The sequence below is a fragment of the Hibiscus syriacus genome, unplaced genomic scaffold (assembly GCF_006381635.1).
Source record: "Hibiscus syriacus cultivar Baekdansim isolate YM2019G1 unplaced genomic scaffold, ASM638163v2 tig00003507_pilon, whole genome shotgun sequence".
Lineage (NCBI taxonomy): Eukaryota > Viridiplantae > Streptophyta > Magnoliopsida > Malvales > Malvaceae > Hibiscus > Hibiscus syriacus.
In genome coordinates, this window is record NW_024061975.1 from 1,044,399 (window position 1) to 1,063,225 (window position 18,827).

The 18,827-nt window shown below is 35.9% G+C and overlaps 1 protein-coding gene across 1 annotated transcript; it reads left to right on the plus strand.

The window, feature by feature from the left end:
- Positions 1-7,404: 7,404 nt before the first annotated feature.
- Positions 7,405-18,756, plus strand: LOC120178240 (calmodulin-binding transcription activator 2-like; the record flags this gene model as incomplete). The annotated part of the gene is made up of 13 exons (XM_039184161.1): positions 7,405-7,426; positions 8,395-8,514; positions 8,887-9,011; positions 9,150-9,229; positions 12,687-12,729; positions 12,872-13,043; positions 13,182-13,298; positions 13,432-13,736; positions 14,277-14,804; positions 15,301-15,986; positions 16,221-16,761; positions 17,822-18,145; positions 18,593-18,756. Coding segments are annotated over 13 exons (3,189 nt in total), but the record flags the coding sequence as incomplete, so codon positions are not given.
- Between the last annotated feature and the right edge of the window lie 71 nt (positions 18,757-18,827).

Genomic DNA, 18,827 nt, shown 5'->3' on the forward strand with positions numbered 1-18,827 from the left:
GGCAGACCTTTCTGGCTGAGCAGATTCACTAGCTAACATAGGACAATCCCGAACAAAATGCCCGGTATCCCCACATTTAAAGCAGGCTCCAGAAATCATCCTACATATCCCCGAGTGATTCTTTCCGTAATGTGGACATTGTCTTACTTGACTTGGGTTAGATCTCCCAGCTCCATATCCCATTGACTGTGTCTGTCGACCCCATCTGATTTGATCCCCTCGCAGAAGATGTAACTGACTCTGATCTTGCTTGGGGTCGAGAACTCACATCTCTGCCCCTTTTTTATGGTGCAGCATTCAATGATGCGACCGATCTTTTCGAAGTCTAAGCTCGGGAATCTCTGAACCTCTCATTCTGAGCTCTTTTCAGAGCTTTAGCACGATTCACCACTTCTTGAAATGAAGATAAATTTAACATAATTAGCATTTCTTTCAGCTGAGGACGCAATCCCTCTACAAACCACTCGCAAGCATCATTCTCTGTAGGAATTAACTTAACAGCGAAGCGGCTTAACTTGTTGAATTCACATTCATACTCATACACTGTACGATTCCATTGCTTCAAGTTCATGAACTCTTGCTTCATCTGTCGGATAAATTGCTCCGATGTACTTATGCTTGAACTCTTCTAAAAACAATGACCAAGTTACCTGATCACCAGACATTCTCAATGTAACATTGGTCCCCCAAATCCTAGCTTGCCCTCGGAGCAAATTTTCACATCTAATTTTCAGCATAATTTTCACATCATTAAGCCAAAGGTCTGCAACAACAAGATCTTCTTCGGCTTCACCTCTAAACTCTGGTGCTCCTAAACCCTTCAACTCCTTTGCAACATTCATTCTCGGAGTTGAAGTAACAGAAGGTTGAAAACACGCCAATACCGCATCTAGTGTTATGAAGAGCATATCTTGATCACTCACAAGCACTCCAGAGGGTGACTGGTCTTCACTCTGCCTGGCCAGGGCAGGTAAATTACTGCTTTCAGCGGGCCTATCGTCTCCTGCTTCACTTCTAGAACTATCGTGTCCAGACATCTATATAAAAATTAATCATATCGTTCTATTAGCAAAACAACATACTTACTATTATACCAGATTAGAAGTTTTCACTCTTTTATTGGCATGTATACTTTATAGGACACTCTAGACTCCGGTTTATATCGAGAATCGACTAAATCGTAACTCTGATACCATTAAATGTAACACCCCCAACCCGTACCCGACTTGAATACGAGTCTGAGGTATCACATTGACATTTCAAACTTTGACTCTAAATGAAAACCAAAGAAATTTTTAAACTTTCTTTGAAATAACATTGTTACTTTACATAAGTTAACCAAAACCAAAACAAAATCGATCAGAGCATTCGTAACTAACACATTACTTACATGCCAACACACTATACACAACAAAATACATATGTATCAGTTACTTCTGATCTGGTCTTCTAGTAATGATGATGTTCTTGCCACCCATATTTATGTTATTCTGGATTCTTAGTACCTACGTGTAAATCATTTACACGCTAACTCACAGACTTAGTGAGGCATAAATAAATATATAACAATAATTTCATAAACATACATTACTATCAATCCACTAGAACATTGCGATGCACATGTAGATACCACACTATGACATATGAGTAAGATATGCATGAATAAACAATTATGTTTCATAAGAATTTCCTTTAATTTATTTTTGGATACCCATGTACATTATTGAGAACATAAGGTACGCGAGTACATTGAGGTTGTGCACAATGTTGTCACCACAGCTCGAATAAAATCTCACTAAGGGCACTGAATATTTGTCCCGAATGACCACTATGTCCCGAAGGACCACTATGTCCTGAAGGACCACTGATAATCCCTCGACTCTTGGCATGCCAATTATACCTACAGCTCTCACATTAAATAACATTACCTCCCCCTTACCCCATATATATGGGAAAAAGGGACGGGCACATAAATTACAATCTCACATTAAATAACATGAGCTTAATTATAAATACAATTCTCATTTCCATATCTCTTTTATCACTTTTCACATAATGCATAATTCACTTCAGATGAATACACATGTTCATTTCTATTATTTCCCATACCTGAATGGGTTCTCATATAATTGCATTCATTCATATAAGTTCATATTAAAGCATAAATGAATTAGGCATAAAATCACCATAACATTAATACATATATAAATATGCATGTGCATGAATATGAAATTACAAGTTTAACTATAGGAGATAGACTCATCGCAAGTCTTATTTCAATACAATTTCATCTATGATATACACTCACCTTAGCTTTGCTTTGACTCGATTCTAATCCTTCGATTGTTCCGAAATAGAATTACGCTCTATATCTACATAGTAATACATTGATACATATCAATATACTAATTGATATATTCTAAACTATCACTCAAGCTAAAAAGAAAGTTATTTTCATCTTTTAATGAAGGTATGCATCAATGCACTCTACAGTGTATCGATGCATTCCTTAATGTGTGCATCGATGCACTACATGTGCATCGGTACACAAATCACCTTCAATGTTTTAATCTTAAGGGGTGCATCGATACACTCCTCATGTATTGATGCACTAATTGCATTCGATGTTCATTTATTTGAGAGTGCATCGATGCACACAACTCAAAAATTCCATTTTAAACAAGAAATTCACTCTCTTTTCATCTCAACTCTTCATCTTTCACCTTCTTTAATATTCCTAACTTGCATACACATACTTAAACTAATTTATACCCATTCAATATCTCTTAAACTTCAAAATTCAATCCTCCACATAAAATTCAAGTTGGTGACAAGTCAAATTCAACTTCCAATTCTCATTATGAACTTTATTTCAAAATTTCATTCAAAAACTCCTAACCTTTAATTCTTTCTACACCCTTCATCTTGTTGCTTTAAGATAAATTAAGCTTTCCCTAAGCTTAATTAGCATTTAATGATCAAAACCAAACTTAAATCTTAACTAATAATCAACTAATAAGAATTCTTACCTTTATCTTGGCTCACACGCACAAAGAAGAAAGGAGGAGAAGAGTTGTCTGGAAGCTTGGATATTTGCTTCCTCGCATAAACATGGCCTCCATATATATATATAACCAAATTTAATTATTTTCCTTGCAATGACCATTCTTTCCATCAATTCCATCTTCCTTTCAATTTAATCCTATACCAAAATGCAATACTATTCAATTATTCTACTTTAGTCACCAAATTATAAAGTTTTACAATTTAGTCACTAACCCGGTCTAGAGGATGTTACAGGTACTGAAAGAACAGTATCGATACTATAAGTTTAAATTAGAGGAAATTCGATGAACAATATCAATACTAATGCAAGTAGTATCAATAATGTTGTGAGTATCGATACTAAGAAGAATGCATCGATACTATGGATTTCAGAATGTAAAAATGGTATTAATACTGAAATGAGTATCGATACCATAGTATAGAAGTATCGATATCATAGTAGGGGTATCGATACTGTTGAGCCTGGAATTTTAAGATGGATGAATTTTAATAGAAATTGAAAATAATAGTACTTTTTAAGTATTATCAAAAGAATAAATGTTAGAAAGTATACTAACATTTGTATGGTATGTGTAATAATGGATACTTGTTTAGATCGTAACCAAGCTCCAGAGTCAAGCAGGAAAAAAGGCAAAATAAAGTAATCGAATAGCTGGACATCCTTAATGCATACTAGTGAGGCATATCATGTTAGTGCATTTATTGTACTTATATGAGATGAGGAAGACTTGCGATGAGTTAACCTCGAAAGTTTTGTTAAATGTATGTTTTACAGTATTTTGATATATTTTCATAATGTGTATGGGAATGTTGTTATGAATAAGTTTTAGAGTATGAACCAGTACCGATACTAAAAGTTTAAATTAGAGGAAATTCGATAAACAATATCAATACTAATGCAAGTAGTATCAATAATGTTGTGAGTATCGATACTAAGAAGAATGCATCGATACTATGGATTTCATAATGTAAAAATGGTATTAGTACTGAAAGGAGTATCGATACCATAGTATAGAAGTATCGATATCATAGTAGGGGTATCGATACTGTTGAGCCTGGAATTTTAAGATGGATGAATTTTAATAGAAATTGAAAATAATAGGACTTTTTAAGTATTATCAAAAGAATAAATGTTAGAAAGTATACTAACATTTGTATGGTATGTGTAATAATAGATGCTTGTATAGATCGTAACCAAGCTCTAGAGTCAAGCAAGAAAAAGGGCAAAATAAAGTTATCGAATAGCTGGACATCCTTAATGCATACTAGTGAGACATATCATGTTAGTGCATTTATTGTACTTATATGAGATGAGGAAGACTTGCGATGAGTTAACCTCGAAAGTTTTGTTAAATGTATGTTTTACAGTATTTTGATATATTTTCATAATGTGTATGGGAATGTTATTATGAATAAGTTTTAGAGTATGAACTGCTCTAAAATGAATTGATGGATGTTGATGTTGTTTAATGGTTGTAAATGTTGCAAAAATAATTTTTAAATATGTGGATTTGACTTAAAAGCCCATTGTATGTGCATTGAGAGTCATAGGTGCATTTTGACATACTTTGTGTATGTAATATCGATCGATTTTGTTTAATGCATAACGGTGCATTTTCGACATAAAAAGTGCCACCCATGGTATTCATAATTAGGTGAATTACCATTTCGAAATACTTCATGTATGAAAGTTATCGGTCGATTTTGCTTAATGCATAACGGTGCATTTTCGGCATAAAAGGTACCACTCATGGTAATCATAATGAGGTGGATTGCCATTTTGACACTTCGGTGCAATACATGTACCTTGCATTCTCAGTTTACATACATTGGTCAAAATAAAAGATAATTGAAAAAATACGGATAGATAGGTATGCTGGGCATACTAAGAATAGTTTCGATGACTATATGAAAGAAACTTGATTTAACTGAGATGGTTTTAAATGGTTCTTATGAAGTATACAGTTTATTTCGTATTTTGATAGTCATGATATACTTGTGTATGAATTACAATTCATTTATATTATTATGCCTCACTAAGTAAATACTTAGCATGTGTTGATTTCACATGTAGGAAATAGCAAAGACTAATAAAGTAAATAGTGCAACAGAGATCATCAATCCAAGGTTGACTCATCAGTAACTGTAGGACATTTATGTCTCCTTTTGATAATTAGATGACATGTATTTGAATTTTAGAAAATGCTCTAGAATGTATTAAAGTTATAATTTTTGTAATATGTTATAACAAATGTTTTGTTTTATATTAAAATGTATTGTTTTATTTTCAAAACAAAATTTTATGGGTTTACAAATAAGAAAATATTTTTAAAAGTCATGTGACACTTGTGACTTGTGTACGGAAATGTATACGGGAAATGGGTGTTAGAGCATCAGTCACAATTAATATAACACAAGTCATCATACAATCTGATTCAATAAAATATACACAGTCTGATAAGGTATGCAATGAGTATTCACCCAATCACCTTACACCATCCGGAAAGTAGGTTCCCTAAAACCATTCTAACTACTTACACCATTAGAAATGGAGTCTACCACAAAGGCAAAGGCCACTGAATCCGAAATAAATTTCACCCCGTCAGGTGAAAACACTGAACTTCCCCTATCAATCCAAACTCAGTATGACAAGGTAATATGAGATACATACATAAATTCTAATCCGATCCAAATGCAAAGATGTTACATAATTTTCGAATGCATAGCATATAATATGAATTCAACATACTAACATTATCACATGGAAAATTCAAATGCCATTAAATTCAACCAATATCACAAAGCAATCAAATTCATAATTCAATTTTCATGTCAACAACCAACTCTGCACAACTTTATGTTAAGCACTGAACAGAAACACACCTCGACCAAACTAACGACGATAATCACGTTTTCCAGTCAACTTGAGCTGGAGGTCGGTCTAAATCAGTACCTACAACAAATAATTTAAATAAATAACTTATTCTAAATAAATTACAAGATTAATGGATTAAACTCATCAATTACAACTCACGATCGACACGAGCTACACGGTTTGGTTCGTAGTTCGAGGGTAACGGTGACAAAGGTGGTAACTCGATTCTCGGCTCGACTTCCTCTGTAAAATTTTCAATGACCAAATAAGTCTCCGATTTTGAGATTTTAGATCACTAAATAATAGTTAAAGACGATTAAAAAATATTTCTGATTCAATCGAAACCCGACAGTGGTTTGATTTAACTTCTTGATTCTGTCAGAACAGAAATAGGGGTTGTCGGTGTCAAGGGTGCACCGACAGTGGTACCCATGGGTCGATAGTGATATGGCTAACCTTATCGTGGCCTTAAATGGCCGACAGTGACTGCGACAGAGAAAGACAACAAGCAACAGAGGCTCTCCACAGCCAAACGACGCCGTTCAGCTGCGACCCAGGTTATTTGAGTCTTCCCCGATGAGCGTTCGACCCTTTCACTGTAACTCACGGTCGTCTCGAGGGCTCTATGGCGACGAGAGTGAGCTAAAGCTCGCGGGTTTTGCAACCGGTGTTGTTCAACAACAACAACGAGCGACGGGGCGAAGGAAAAAAACTAAAATACCGATTAATAACCTTACCTTTGCAAGAAACCGACGTGAACGACGACAGGGGAGTAAGACGGCGGCAATGAAGCGAGGTTAAATGTTTGCTGCTAGGGTTTTACTAAAATAAAAGAAAGTTGGGCAGAGTTATATCAGGGAAGGGAGAGTTAGGTTTCAAATAAAATTGGTATAATTTCAAGGTAAGCCATCATATTTCCTAGTATTTTGAAAATATGACTTCAACTTTACCAAAGTACACTTTGGTCTCCGCTTTCAAATTAGGAATTTAGGTTAGAAATTCCCAAATTTTAGGGTTTCAATTTGAAAATTTTTCACTGTGTTATAGTTAAAAAATATAAGTGTTGTTACTTGTTAACTTTTCTAATAAAACACTTTAAATAAGATAATTTTAAAAATCAAAAGATACACATTTAGTTAGACGGAGGAGTATTAGGTTTTTTAACTTATTACAAATAATAGCTCAAGCCTGTGGCTCAATTATGATACCTTTTAAAATTATTTTAATGAAAATAATATATTTTATTTAATAAAAAACTTACTAAGCAATACTCACTTACCTCCCAATATTGTTTCTATGTATTTTTTTTCAATATTGTTCAATAAATCTTTAAGTCTTCTCTTTTTTCATCAATTATGTTTTAATAAACAATTAACTTGATATTACATAATAGAGTTTTTTTTAAATTTAATTTGACTATAATGTTGCTATGGGTACAAAATATGTCTTATAATTAATTTTCCTACAGTTTGGCTCCCCAATTAGGTTGGTTGTCTTCCAGTATCTTTCACCTAATTTTTTTAATTATATATTTATAATATTTCTTCAGATTTGCATACTATTTCAACGCGTTTTTAATCTCAACTTTGCGCATAGTTTCGCTATTTTCATTACTACTTAGTTCTAAATTGATCCGTGATTGAATTGTGTTTGTCTTAGTGGATACTTTACGGGGCTTTCCCTTGAGGAAGTTGGAGTTAGGTTTTGAGTTATAACTTAGTTCAATTATTGAGGAAAATGGAGTGAAGTTTAGAGTGTAACTGAATTCAGTTACTGAGGCTGGGTGGGAGGGATTGATAAACTGTTAGCGTTGAGGAACTTATTGTTATCTGGATAAATTTGGATTTAGGGTTTGACTGTTCAATTATAGAATTTATGATGGTTTGGGCTTTCCTTGCTTGCATTGAGGAGTAAAATTTATTTTCATAATAACTTTAGTTTTGAAGTGAGAACACTTTGTATAACTTTAGAAAGCTTTGAGGGGAAAACACTTAAGACACTATCAAATACGCTACTCATCTGTGCTTTGGTAGTGCAATTCATGCTTTGTTTATCTGCTATAAACGCAGGAAGTTACGCTTGCATCCTAGGTTTTGCTGACAGAAGCTTTTGCATTATGGACAATTTGCAGTTTTTACTCTCTTTAAGGCACTGTGAATGCTCCAAACAAAATTTAACAGAGTGATTTATGTTTTGGTATTTCAAATAAATATGTGCATGATTTGAGTTATAATATCATTCATTACTAGATTTTCTTAAGTTTTTGAAAGTGGAATATAGGTCAAGAGTGTTATTTAATGATAATATGAATGAAGCTTTTTGCTAAAATAGGTCCCTATATCCCTTGGACAAGCGTGAACTCTTACTATGAATGAAGCTTCTATTTCTCCATATCATATGTTGCTTGTGCTAATATATCTTTTTCTAATTATATTTTGTTTCCTGATTTGTAGATATTGAACAGATTTTACTAGAAGCTCAGCATAGGTGGTTAAGACCTGCTGAAATTTGTGAAATTCTTCAAAATTATCAGAAGTTCCAAATTACATCAGAGCCTCCTAACAGACCTCCAAGTATGAACATTGAAAAGCATTTCATGGTTGGGACAAAATTTCATGACAATTTATTTTTATTGTGAATAAACATAATTATATTATGATTACTAAGTGCTTTGATAAAAGCATACAGGAATAATCATTTCAGAAGTATATTGATGTTGTATTGAGTATTCTATTTTTTATTATTTAATTTTTAATTTTTTGCTTTCTTGTACTTTACATTCCTAAAATTTTGTTTTGTTTGATCATTAAAGCTGAACAAAAATGCTTTAAGAAAACATGCAATATGAATATTATTATCATTGTGATATATTGTTATTATTATGATATTATGGTTGATTTAGGGTTAAACAGTCAAATAGATTGACATGAATTTAAACTTTGCAGGTGGTTCTCTCTTTCTTTTTGATCGAAAGGTGTTAAGATACTTTAGGAAGGATGGGCATAGTTGGAGGAAGAAAAAAGATGGAAAGACTGTGAAGGAAGCTCATGAGAAGCTGAAGGTAAGTAATGCTGCAATAGAAGGATGAAGTTTTCTTGTTCTTGTTATATAATTTTATCAATTCATGACGCCTTTATTTAGTGACTATACTCATCGATTGGAAATTTTGCCTAAGAAAAACTTCTTTAAAACTATTTTAGGTTGGGAGCGTGATATGTTGCATTGCTATTATGCCCATGGGGAAGGGAATGAAAACTTTCAAAGGCGCAGCTATTGGATGCTTGAACCGTATGGGTTAATCATATGTATATATATTATATATTTTTGTGGTTAGTCATAGACATGTGGTGATGTTATCATGTTCCTATACTTTTATGTTTTCTTTTTTTTTTTTGATAAAAGTTGGAGGTCTCATTAAAAACTCCCTTCGTATTCTTCTACATACTAAGAAGTATGTCGAAGAACATTGGAAGGAAGAAAAGAGTGCCTCATAATTTATTAAATAGAACACCTAGTACATGTGAAAACACCGAATACCCTTATACGGGAATATAAACCATTACAAAAACCCATATCACATAAAAATCTCCAATCGTCAACCAAAAGGCCCAAAGACAATAAATTGATTTCTAAATTACACCTCAATCAGAAGGAAGAAAAACAACGCAAAAGAACATAACAGAACCGAAAACCAACACTTGCAACCATTAAAACTAAAAGAAAGGCCTCTGAATAGAGCTCCAGAACAGTTACGATCCAATTGAAGGAACAAGTTCTAATGAAATATCGCAATCTTCAGGGGCCCAAGAATTTGGTTTGAAGGAAGGGTCAATTTCATGCACCATGATTTTGAAGAAATTAGCACCGACCTTCAATTCCAACAACTCATCAATTCTCTCTTGAGCATTTGTGAGTATTTGAATTTTTGCCCGATCAAAAGACGATGGAAACTCATAGATGTCGTCGATTGCTAATAATTTTCCCCACTTAGCTGCAATGTTTTTGAAAGTATCATAATTCCAAGCGTGAAAAGGAACTCCTTCGCAAACTAACCACACGCGACGGCATTCGACCACCAGACTCTCTGACCAAGCTTCAACTCTGGAAAATCATTCTGCAAGAGTTTCTAATTTATCATTCTGCACACTACTCAACGAAGCGGAGTCTTCAAAAATCATTAGAACTACATTTCCAGCAGCTCTTATTAACGTGAAACCAACGAGTCCTTTGGCTTGCATTTGGTTAGCAAGATTACCGATTTTGATAAAGTTTTGCACCACCTTACAAGACAGTTACTCAACACGCAAAGTTTATCTTCGTCCACAACACCCTCAACTTCATAGTGTTTATTCTTCGAAACAACTTCCCTCCCAGACTTACGTTGAACAACTGTCGAGGACTTTTTCCAATATGACTGTCGATGATTATATTTAGCCAAAGAGACTCTAATTTTGTTGTCGTAGATATGAGCACCATTCATCTTTGATATCGCTTTCCTTGCTTCTTCAATTGTTGCAAAGCGAATGAACCCAAAACGAACCCTTTCGAATTTCTTTTGTTAGGAATGAAGGCATCAATTACATGACTGTGAGTGTAAAATAAAGATCCAAGTCTCTTCCAATGGATATTCTCTGGTAGGTTTTCAATGAATAACGTGAAGCATCCACTTCTGTACCCATTACTAACATTTGTATGGCCTTTCTTCCACCAATTATTAAATTCGATTCTCCCAATTCTTGCTCCTTCACCAGACTTGTTACCACAACACCCCTTTTTTATGAACTCCTTGGTTCTATCATGGACAACATCTTCGGCAGGTTGAGCTGTTGATGCGTCTACTAAAGATAGCTTCCCGATCCCATAATTCCTTCGTTGTGAAGGAAGCAAACCTTCAGGCCTAATTTTATCATCCGCCTTTTTGTTGGCCAAAAAAGTCTCCTTTGTCGCCGACGGAACATCCAATCGGGATCTCGTATACTTGTCCTCACTCGACCTCGACTTCACCTTAGCACCTCCCATTCTACTACCTTGATAATTTCGGATGTAGAAGCACTTGCCGATTGCTTCTGATTACCTCCAAACCACCATTGACAGTTTCCTTCACAACAGTTGGGTTCTTCCATACACGGCACTCAGTGAGAGCTTGCATACGATCACGGTAAATACTCGCAGCAGTAGAATTATACTTGGACACAATATCAGTTTCTTTAGGAATACCATATTATGCCAAAAAAGTGTTGAGCTTGTCATTGCTACCCGATTCCATTTTCTTGATCTGGATATTTGACCACGAATCATGTTGACAGATTGAACGAACGAGATACGAACACCTAAGCCTTGGTGTTTGCAAGAACACTCTGAGCACATGAAAACACCGTATGTTACCGAAGCCCACTGTGGATTTTTTTTTACAGTCCACACAAATTTTGTTACTCTGCCGAGACTGTAGAAAATGTAATCGGTTTGTAGCTGCCGACCTTGAAGCAAAGGTCTCGGACGGAGCCTTTAACCTTAGTCTTGCCTCTCGTTTGGCTAAACCCAAAGGTGAGTAGGCGTTGAAAATCCACATGAACAACATACCTCGGATCCGAGACGGTCCAATGGCTACCGAAGGAGATCGGAACATTGTGAGAATTGCACAAATATTAAACAGGAATTCAAACAACGTGCTGCAGAAACAATACGCTGTACAACACCCCTTGAACGAAATGGGACAGACCGAGAGCAAAAATCATAGAATCTCGAACACCCACGGCAACGTCTAAGAAAACAGAGACGTCGGAACAACCTACCAGTTGGGTTTTAGACGCTATGAACTAGTTGGGATGATGATGCCACCGAACATTTTAATCGGCACAAAACTACTATGGAACAGTGACGGGTTCCGGTCTCGTCGAAGCTGTTCAAGGTAGATTCACGGAAAACAGCAAGGAATCTTGGACTAGGATAGAGGGGTTAAGGTTGCGATTCTACGTTGAGCTCGGTTATAAGACGGTGTCGCAAACGGACGACCGTAGGCGGCGGCAACAGTAGTGAACAACGTTTAGATTTGCGCCGACTGAATGACCTTATCGCAAATCTAAGCCCAGATCTGGAATCCCCGAGAGCAAACGATCTTAACTGAGAAAAACGGCGGCGAATGGGGGTCGGAGTGTGGCGGCGTTTAGATTTCTTTATTCCAATTAATTGCACATATTTTACTTTGCAACTTTGTCTAGTGCCACAATGCATAGAAAAAGTTACTTCTATGAGTACCAGCAATGTGGGCATAAAGTAATATCAAGTTAACCGTGGTCAATAATTTGTTTATGCATGAGCCTCGTTTTCCATGTAATACATGCATGTTTTCTTAGAAGTCTCTGCTGGTTTTTAATGTGGGAATTTGTGGAGTGCAATAGAGTATGATTCATTTTTCTTTAGAATCTGTCACAGTCGTTGTTGCATCATCTTTGTTTGCATTGACTTGTACATCAATTGAGGAAGTCGATATTTAAATTGCTTTATCAGCGTTTTTAGGCTAGAGTAATTTACATTCAATAATTTATTAGCAAATAATGCAATTATTCTGTGACTTCTGTGATGTTTGGAACCCCCCTAGGGCAATGACTTCATTGCGGTCTGATTTGTATATGTAATTTATTTATTTAATTCTTTTTGGGGGAGAGTGGTATTTGGAATTCCAAATGCAATTTCATGTCCCTAGGCGTTGTTAATTTTGGTTTGAATGGTTTTGTTACTATTGTAGGGATTTGATGCATATAGTTTTTGTGCACTACTTGGAGGTTAAGGTAACTACTCACTTCTTTTATTTCTGATGACAATTTTATTTTGACTAGACTACTGTTTTACCTCCTTTGAGCAGTCAAATGTTTCCACACGTTAAACTTTTCCTTTCTTCGGATTTGACCTTGTTGGTTTCTTTTCCTTCAGGGTAGTAGAACAATTGGAGGCATAAGAGAGACCAGTGATGTATCAAACTCGCAAACAAGCAGTCTTTTGACTTCTAGCAATTCTGTTACTCATACAAAAGAACCTTCTGCAAATGCAAATTCAGCAAGCTCAATAACCAGTTTAACATCCTTATGTGAAGATGCTGATTCTGGTATTTTTTTCCCCTGTGCTCTGTCCTATTCACATCCTTATGTCAATATAGTATAATGTTATTAAGTTTCCATCTTTCCTCTCTCATTATGCAATATGCATACAAATTTCAATTCCACTTATACGAGGTACCATGCAGAGGATAGTCACCAAGCAAGTTCTAGATTCCATACATCACCCCAAATAGGAAATGCTACTGTGACGAACAAGTTGGATCCCAGCTTTCTGAATCATTTTTCTCCACATCCCTTTCAAGGTAAGCATTGTTGTTTCATAACTTTGTTTTTATGTTGACTCGTTTCTATTAATTGCTTTATGCATCAAATTTCTGCATGATTTTGCATTTGAGCGTGATGGGAACTTGAAACTCTTAGAATATGATTATGAAGGCCAAGTATCAATTCCTGGAACAAATGAAGTTTCACATCTTCATGGAGATAGACCTGGGGATATTAATTATGGCTCTTGTATGACCGGATCTCAAAAAACACTTGATTCATCTTGGGAACAGGACTTGGAGCAATATATGCCAGTATATACCGATGCATCTTTTAATGCTTCACCGAATTCTAGTCAACCTGATGCTATTAGCACTATCCTGCAACAAGAAACGATGATGAAAGGCAAGCTATTAACTGTTGAGAGTGCTGGAGGGGAGTTTGGAAATCCTTTGCCAACACAACCACATTGGCAGGTATTCTTGGTAGTTTCATTTTGTATCTTAGGTATAAATCATTAGTTTCCACGTCATGTTCATAAGTTTTAGATTGTACCTTAAAAACTGGTTTTTACACCAACTATTTGTAATATTTTTTTCTTCTGTATATTATCTATCATATTATGTAGAAATTGTCTGAAGCTAAATGCTTAATACTAACGTTAATGGTTTCTTGGTATCATTTTTTCAGCGCTAAATGTTTATATAGTTTTTTTTATTGCTAGAAATTGTTATTCTTTTTCACTTTCCTTTATTGAGCATACAGCATTGAAAGTGTCAGAGCTGAACGAAATTTAGATGGTTATAGAAAAATGCCGGCTTTTGATTTTTTAACTGATGCGTAATGCCTAAAGGATTGATTAGAAGTAATAGAGCATACAGTCACAAAATATCCAATTTTTAACCAAACTTCTCTTCGTATATTTTGTTTTCGTCTGTACTTTTGATGTTTAGACTTATTGGATCTTTTGTTGAATTCATGATATATTGATTTTCTAATTCAAGTACATCTTTCAGATTCCTTTGGCTGACAATGCCTTAGAGTTGCCCAAATGGCCCATGAATCCATCATCAAATTTTGATTTGCCATATGATACTAAGTTATTTGAGCAGAATGCTCCTGTTTTTCATTTGCCAAATGCTCTTGAGGATTTCTCCAGCCCTGATGACTTAAATGATCAACATCCGCATAAAAATCATCAAATACAGAGTAGCAATGCAGATCCTAATTCTTTCATGAGAACATATTCTGAGAACGATATGCGTTTGGATGGAAATGTCAACTATGATTTGTCTCTGAAAAAATCATTACTTGATGGAGAAGAAGGCTTGAAGAAAGTTGACAGTTTTTCACGATGGGTTACTAGAGAACTTGAAGAAGTAGATGATTTGCTGATGCAATCCTCACCTGGTATTGCCTGGAGTGCTGTTGAGTGTGGAGATGTTTCTGATGATGCCTCTTTGAGCCCTTCTCTTTCCCACGACCAACTCTTCAGCATTGTTGATTTTTCTCCAAAGTGGGCATACATAGACTTAGAAACTGAGGTATTAAAGCTTTTGTTAAATTTTAAAAGTTAAGTTTCTGCAGCAACTAGCATAATGAAGATTTTAGTTAACCACTTGCTTATTCTCTTGGCCTTTTCCTCACCTGCTTATTTAAAAGTTGATAAATTGTCCTGTTTTTGTTACTTGTGCATTCTTCAACTTTATTCTTCGTGTTACTTTTGGCTGGTACTTTGAGGCATGCATAACCCTAGCATGCTAACTGCTTAAAGTTCTCTGTGGCTTCATCTGCTAATGTTTTCTCTCTTTGCTTAGATTTAATTGTTACACAAGCACATATATGTATATATATATCACATAAGCCCATGATAGTCCCTGCTATGAAGTATCGGTATATGTCCTTCAGCCACTCCTCCCTCCTTCAAATATATAATTAGCATTTGGTTTTCTAGAATTTTGTGATGTCCATTCTTATTTGATAGATGCCCAACTTAGTAAAAAATGGTTTTCCCCCCTTATTTTTTGCATAATGAAACAGGTGTTTATTATTGGGACATATTTGAGGAGTCGAGAGGAAACAGAAAAATACAACTGGTCATGTATGTTTGGGGAAGTGGAGGTTCCAGCTGTGGTTATCGCAGATGGTGTTCTTTCCTGCCATGCTCCGCCTCACAGTGTTGGGCAAGTCCCTTTTTATGTTACATGTTCCAACAGGTTAGCTTGTAGCGAAGTCCGAGAATTCGACTACCGTGCAGGATTCACTAAAGACATAAATATTTCAGATATCTATGATGTTGCCTCAAGAGAAATGCTGATGCGATTTCAGAGGTTACTTTCTTTGCAATCTTTCAGTTGTACTAATCATCACTCTGAAAGTGTTGGGGAGAAGCGAGATTTGATTACTAAAATTATATCAATGAAAGAGGAAGATGAATGCCACCAGATTGTTGATCCCTCTGAAAAGGATTTGTCTCAACATGAAGAACAGGAGTGCCTCCTTCAGAAATTGATGAAAGAGAAGTTGTACTCATGGCTTCTTCACAAAATAATGGAAGATGGTAAAGGACCAAATGTATTAGATGAGAAGGGTCAAGGTGTACTACACTTAGCTGCTGCACTTGGTTATGATTGGGCAATGAAGCCTACTGTTACTGCTGGAGTTAATATAAATTTCCGTGATGCAAATGGATGGACTGCGCTTCACTGGGCTGCTTTCTGTGGCAGGCAAGGACCTCTGAACTTGTTTATGTTTTATAGACCTAGAGTCAATTATAATCTGAAAAATTCTCACCGAACTGACAGTAATTTAAGTATGTATCGTGGTTATAAAATCATTTGGAAACATCCTAGGTGTAAATGAATGCATTTTTTTCCTGTCTTTTTATAAAGTAAATGCTCTGTTAGAAGAAAACTTGTATACTTTTGTTATGCGTCTGAATCTTTGTTTACAAAATTCAGAGAGCAAACAGTTGCTAGTCTAGTGTCCCTGGGAGCAGCACCTGGATTTCTTACAGACCCTACTCCAGAATTTCATTTGGGCAGAACTCCTGCAGACTTGGCTTCTGGCAATGGACACAAAGGAATTTCGGGTTTCCTTGCAGAATCTTCTTTGACTGATTTCCTTTCTTCTCTTGCAATGAATGATAAAAAAGAAGCTGAACAAATAGTTTCAGAGCGAGTGGCAACTCCAGTATATGATAGTGATGTACAAGACCTATCGCTGAAGGACTCAATTGCTGCTGTATGCAATGCTACACAAGCTGCCCATCGTATACATCAAATGTTCAGGATGCAATCCTTCCAGCAGAAACAGTTGAGTGAGTTTGGTGATGGCATGTCAGATGAGCATGCAATTTCACTTCTAACTGCTAAAGCACGCAGGCCATTGCAAATTGATCGTGTCGCCCATGCTGCTGCAACACAAATTCAGAAAAAGTACCGTGGTTGGAAGAAAAGAAGAGAATTCTTAATGATCCGGCAAAGAATTGTCAAAATCCAGGTTCATTGCTGCTTTTGTCTTTGCTGTTGGCTTAGTTTCTTGGTTTATCTTGTCCTTTCTCTTCTCTGAGATTTTTTCTTTGGAAAAGGGTTATTTCATAATCTAATTGTATGTGTTTGTTTTATGGTGAATCATGTGCTATCCTGTGTTTGGAAATCTTAAGCGACAATATTTTGATATACAAGGTGTTACATAGGCAGTCTTTTTATGATTATGATTTTACACTTATTTTAGAGATAATAACATAAAAGGGATTTGAGTATCTCATATTTAGGGGGTTTGACCATTTCATTTTTGCTGACTGCTATGTCGTGACTTTTACCATCTTTTAATTGTATGAATGTTTACTACATGTTGTGTACATTTTTTGAGTGATTTATATTTTGTGTATTTATGAAAAATTGGAAAAGTGAATTCATCATCTTATGAAGAAGTGTAAAATTGTTGGTTTAAGGATTTGTTGATATATTATTTGCCTCTAAACTTTAAAATCTTGAATTTGAATAATGATTTTAAATTTTATGGTGCGAAGGCCCATATTAGAGGACACCAGGTGAGGAAACACTATAGAACAATCATATGGTCCGTGGGAATTCTGGAGAAAGTTATTTTACGGTGGAGACGTAAAGGGAGTGGCTTGCGAGGATTTCGAAGGGATGCAATTACGAAGGAACCTGACCCACAGTGCATGCCCTCGAAAGAGGATGATTATGATTTTCTCAAGGAGGGAAGAAAACAAACCGAGGAAAGGCTGCAGAAGGCACTTACTAGGGTAAAGTCCATGGCTCAGAATCCTGAAGGACGAGACCAATATCGAAGGCTGCTTACATTGGTTCAAGGGATTCGTGGAAAACAGGTAATTGTTGTTTCTTTTACATAGATTTCTACTTTAGTAAAGTTTACAATTCAGCAGGCTTCAATGATGTTAGTTAGTTACCCATGACGAGTCGATCTGTCGAGATTTGTCTCCGCACCTTGACCTTGTTATTTCTGTCATTCGCTGTTGCTTCATCTGGATGTTAACTAGCCAAGGCTACTATAATCTGGCTAAGGTCCGAAGGCCCATATTAGAGGACACCAGGTGAGGAAACACTATAGAACAATCATATGGTCCGTGGGAATTCTGGAGAAAGTTATTTTACGGTGGAGACGTAAAGGGAGTGGCTTGCGAGGATTTCGAAGGGATGCAATTACGAAGGAACCTGACCCACAGTGCATGCCCTCGAAAGAGGATGATTATGATTTTCTCAAGGAGGGAAGAAAACAAACCGAGGAAAGGCTGCAGAAGGCACTTACTAGGGTAAAGTCCATGGCTCAGAATCCTGAAGGACGAGACCAATATCGAAGGCTGCTTACATTGGTTCAAGGGATTCGTGAAAACCAGGTAATTGTTGTTTTCTTTTACATAGATTTCTACTTTAGTAAAGTTTACAATTCAGCAGGCTTCAATGATGTTAGTTAGTTACCCATGACGAGTCGATCTGTCCGAGATTTTGTCTCCGCACCTTGACCTTGATTTATTTCTGTCATTCTCTGTTGCTTCATCTGGATGTTAACTAGCCAAGGCCTACTATAATCTGGCTAAGGTCATCTTTGATTATTCTGAGACCTTTCTAACTATTACTTGGCCAATCATTAGCTTGGTCTGAGCCTTTCCTTTGATTATTAAGATCATTGAAGGTCTCATAAGACCTATTGTAAATTCTTGAGATTGTATACCGTAGTTTTAATTGTGAAAAATGTGTTTATTACTCAACAAATCCACATTCGACATTCTTTTTATCTCAATATTTTACCAAAACACTGACCATTTCGGTATATATTTCTACAGACTTGCAATATGGTACTGAGCAGTACAGAAGAAGTCGGTGATGGTGAAAGAGACGGCGATGAAGACCTCATCGATATCGATTCTCTTTTGGATGATGAAACTTTCATGTCTATTGCATTTGATTAAGGTCCCTTCAAAACTTGCCCCGACATATCCAACCTGTAAACTGGTACAGCAGCTTCGTTGCCAGCAATATGAAGGGATTTAACTCGGGTTGTCTGTGAATATAGCATCT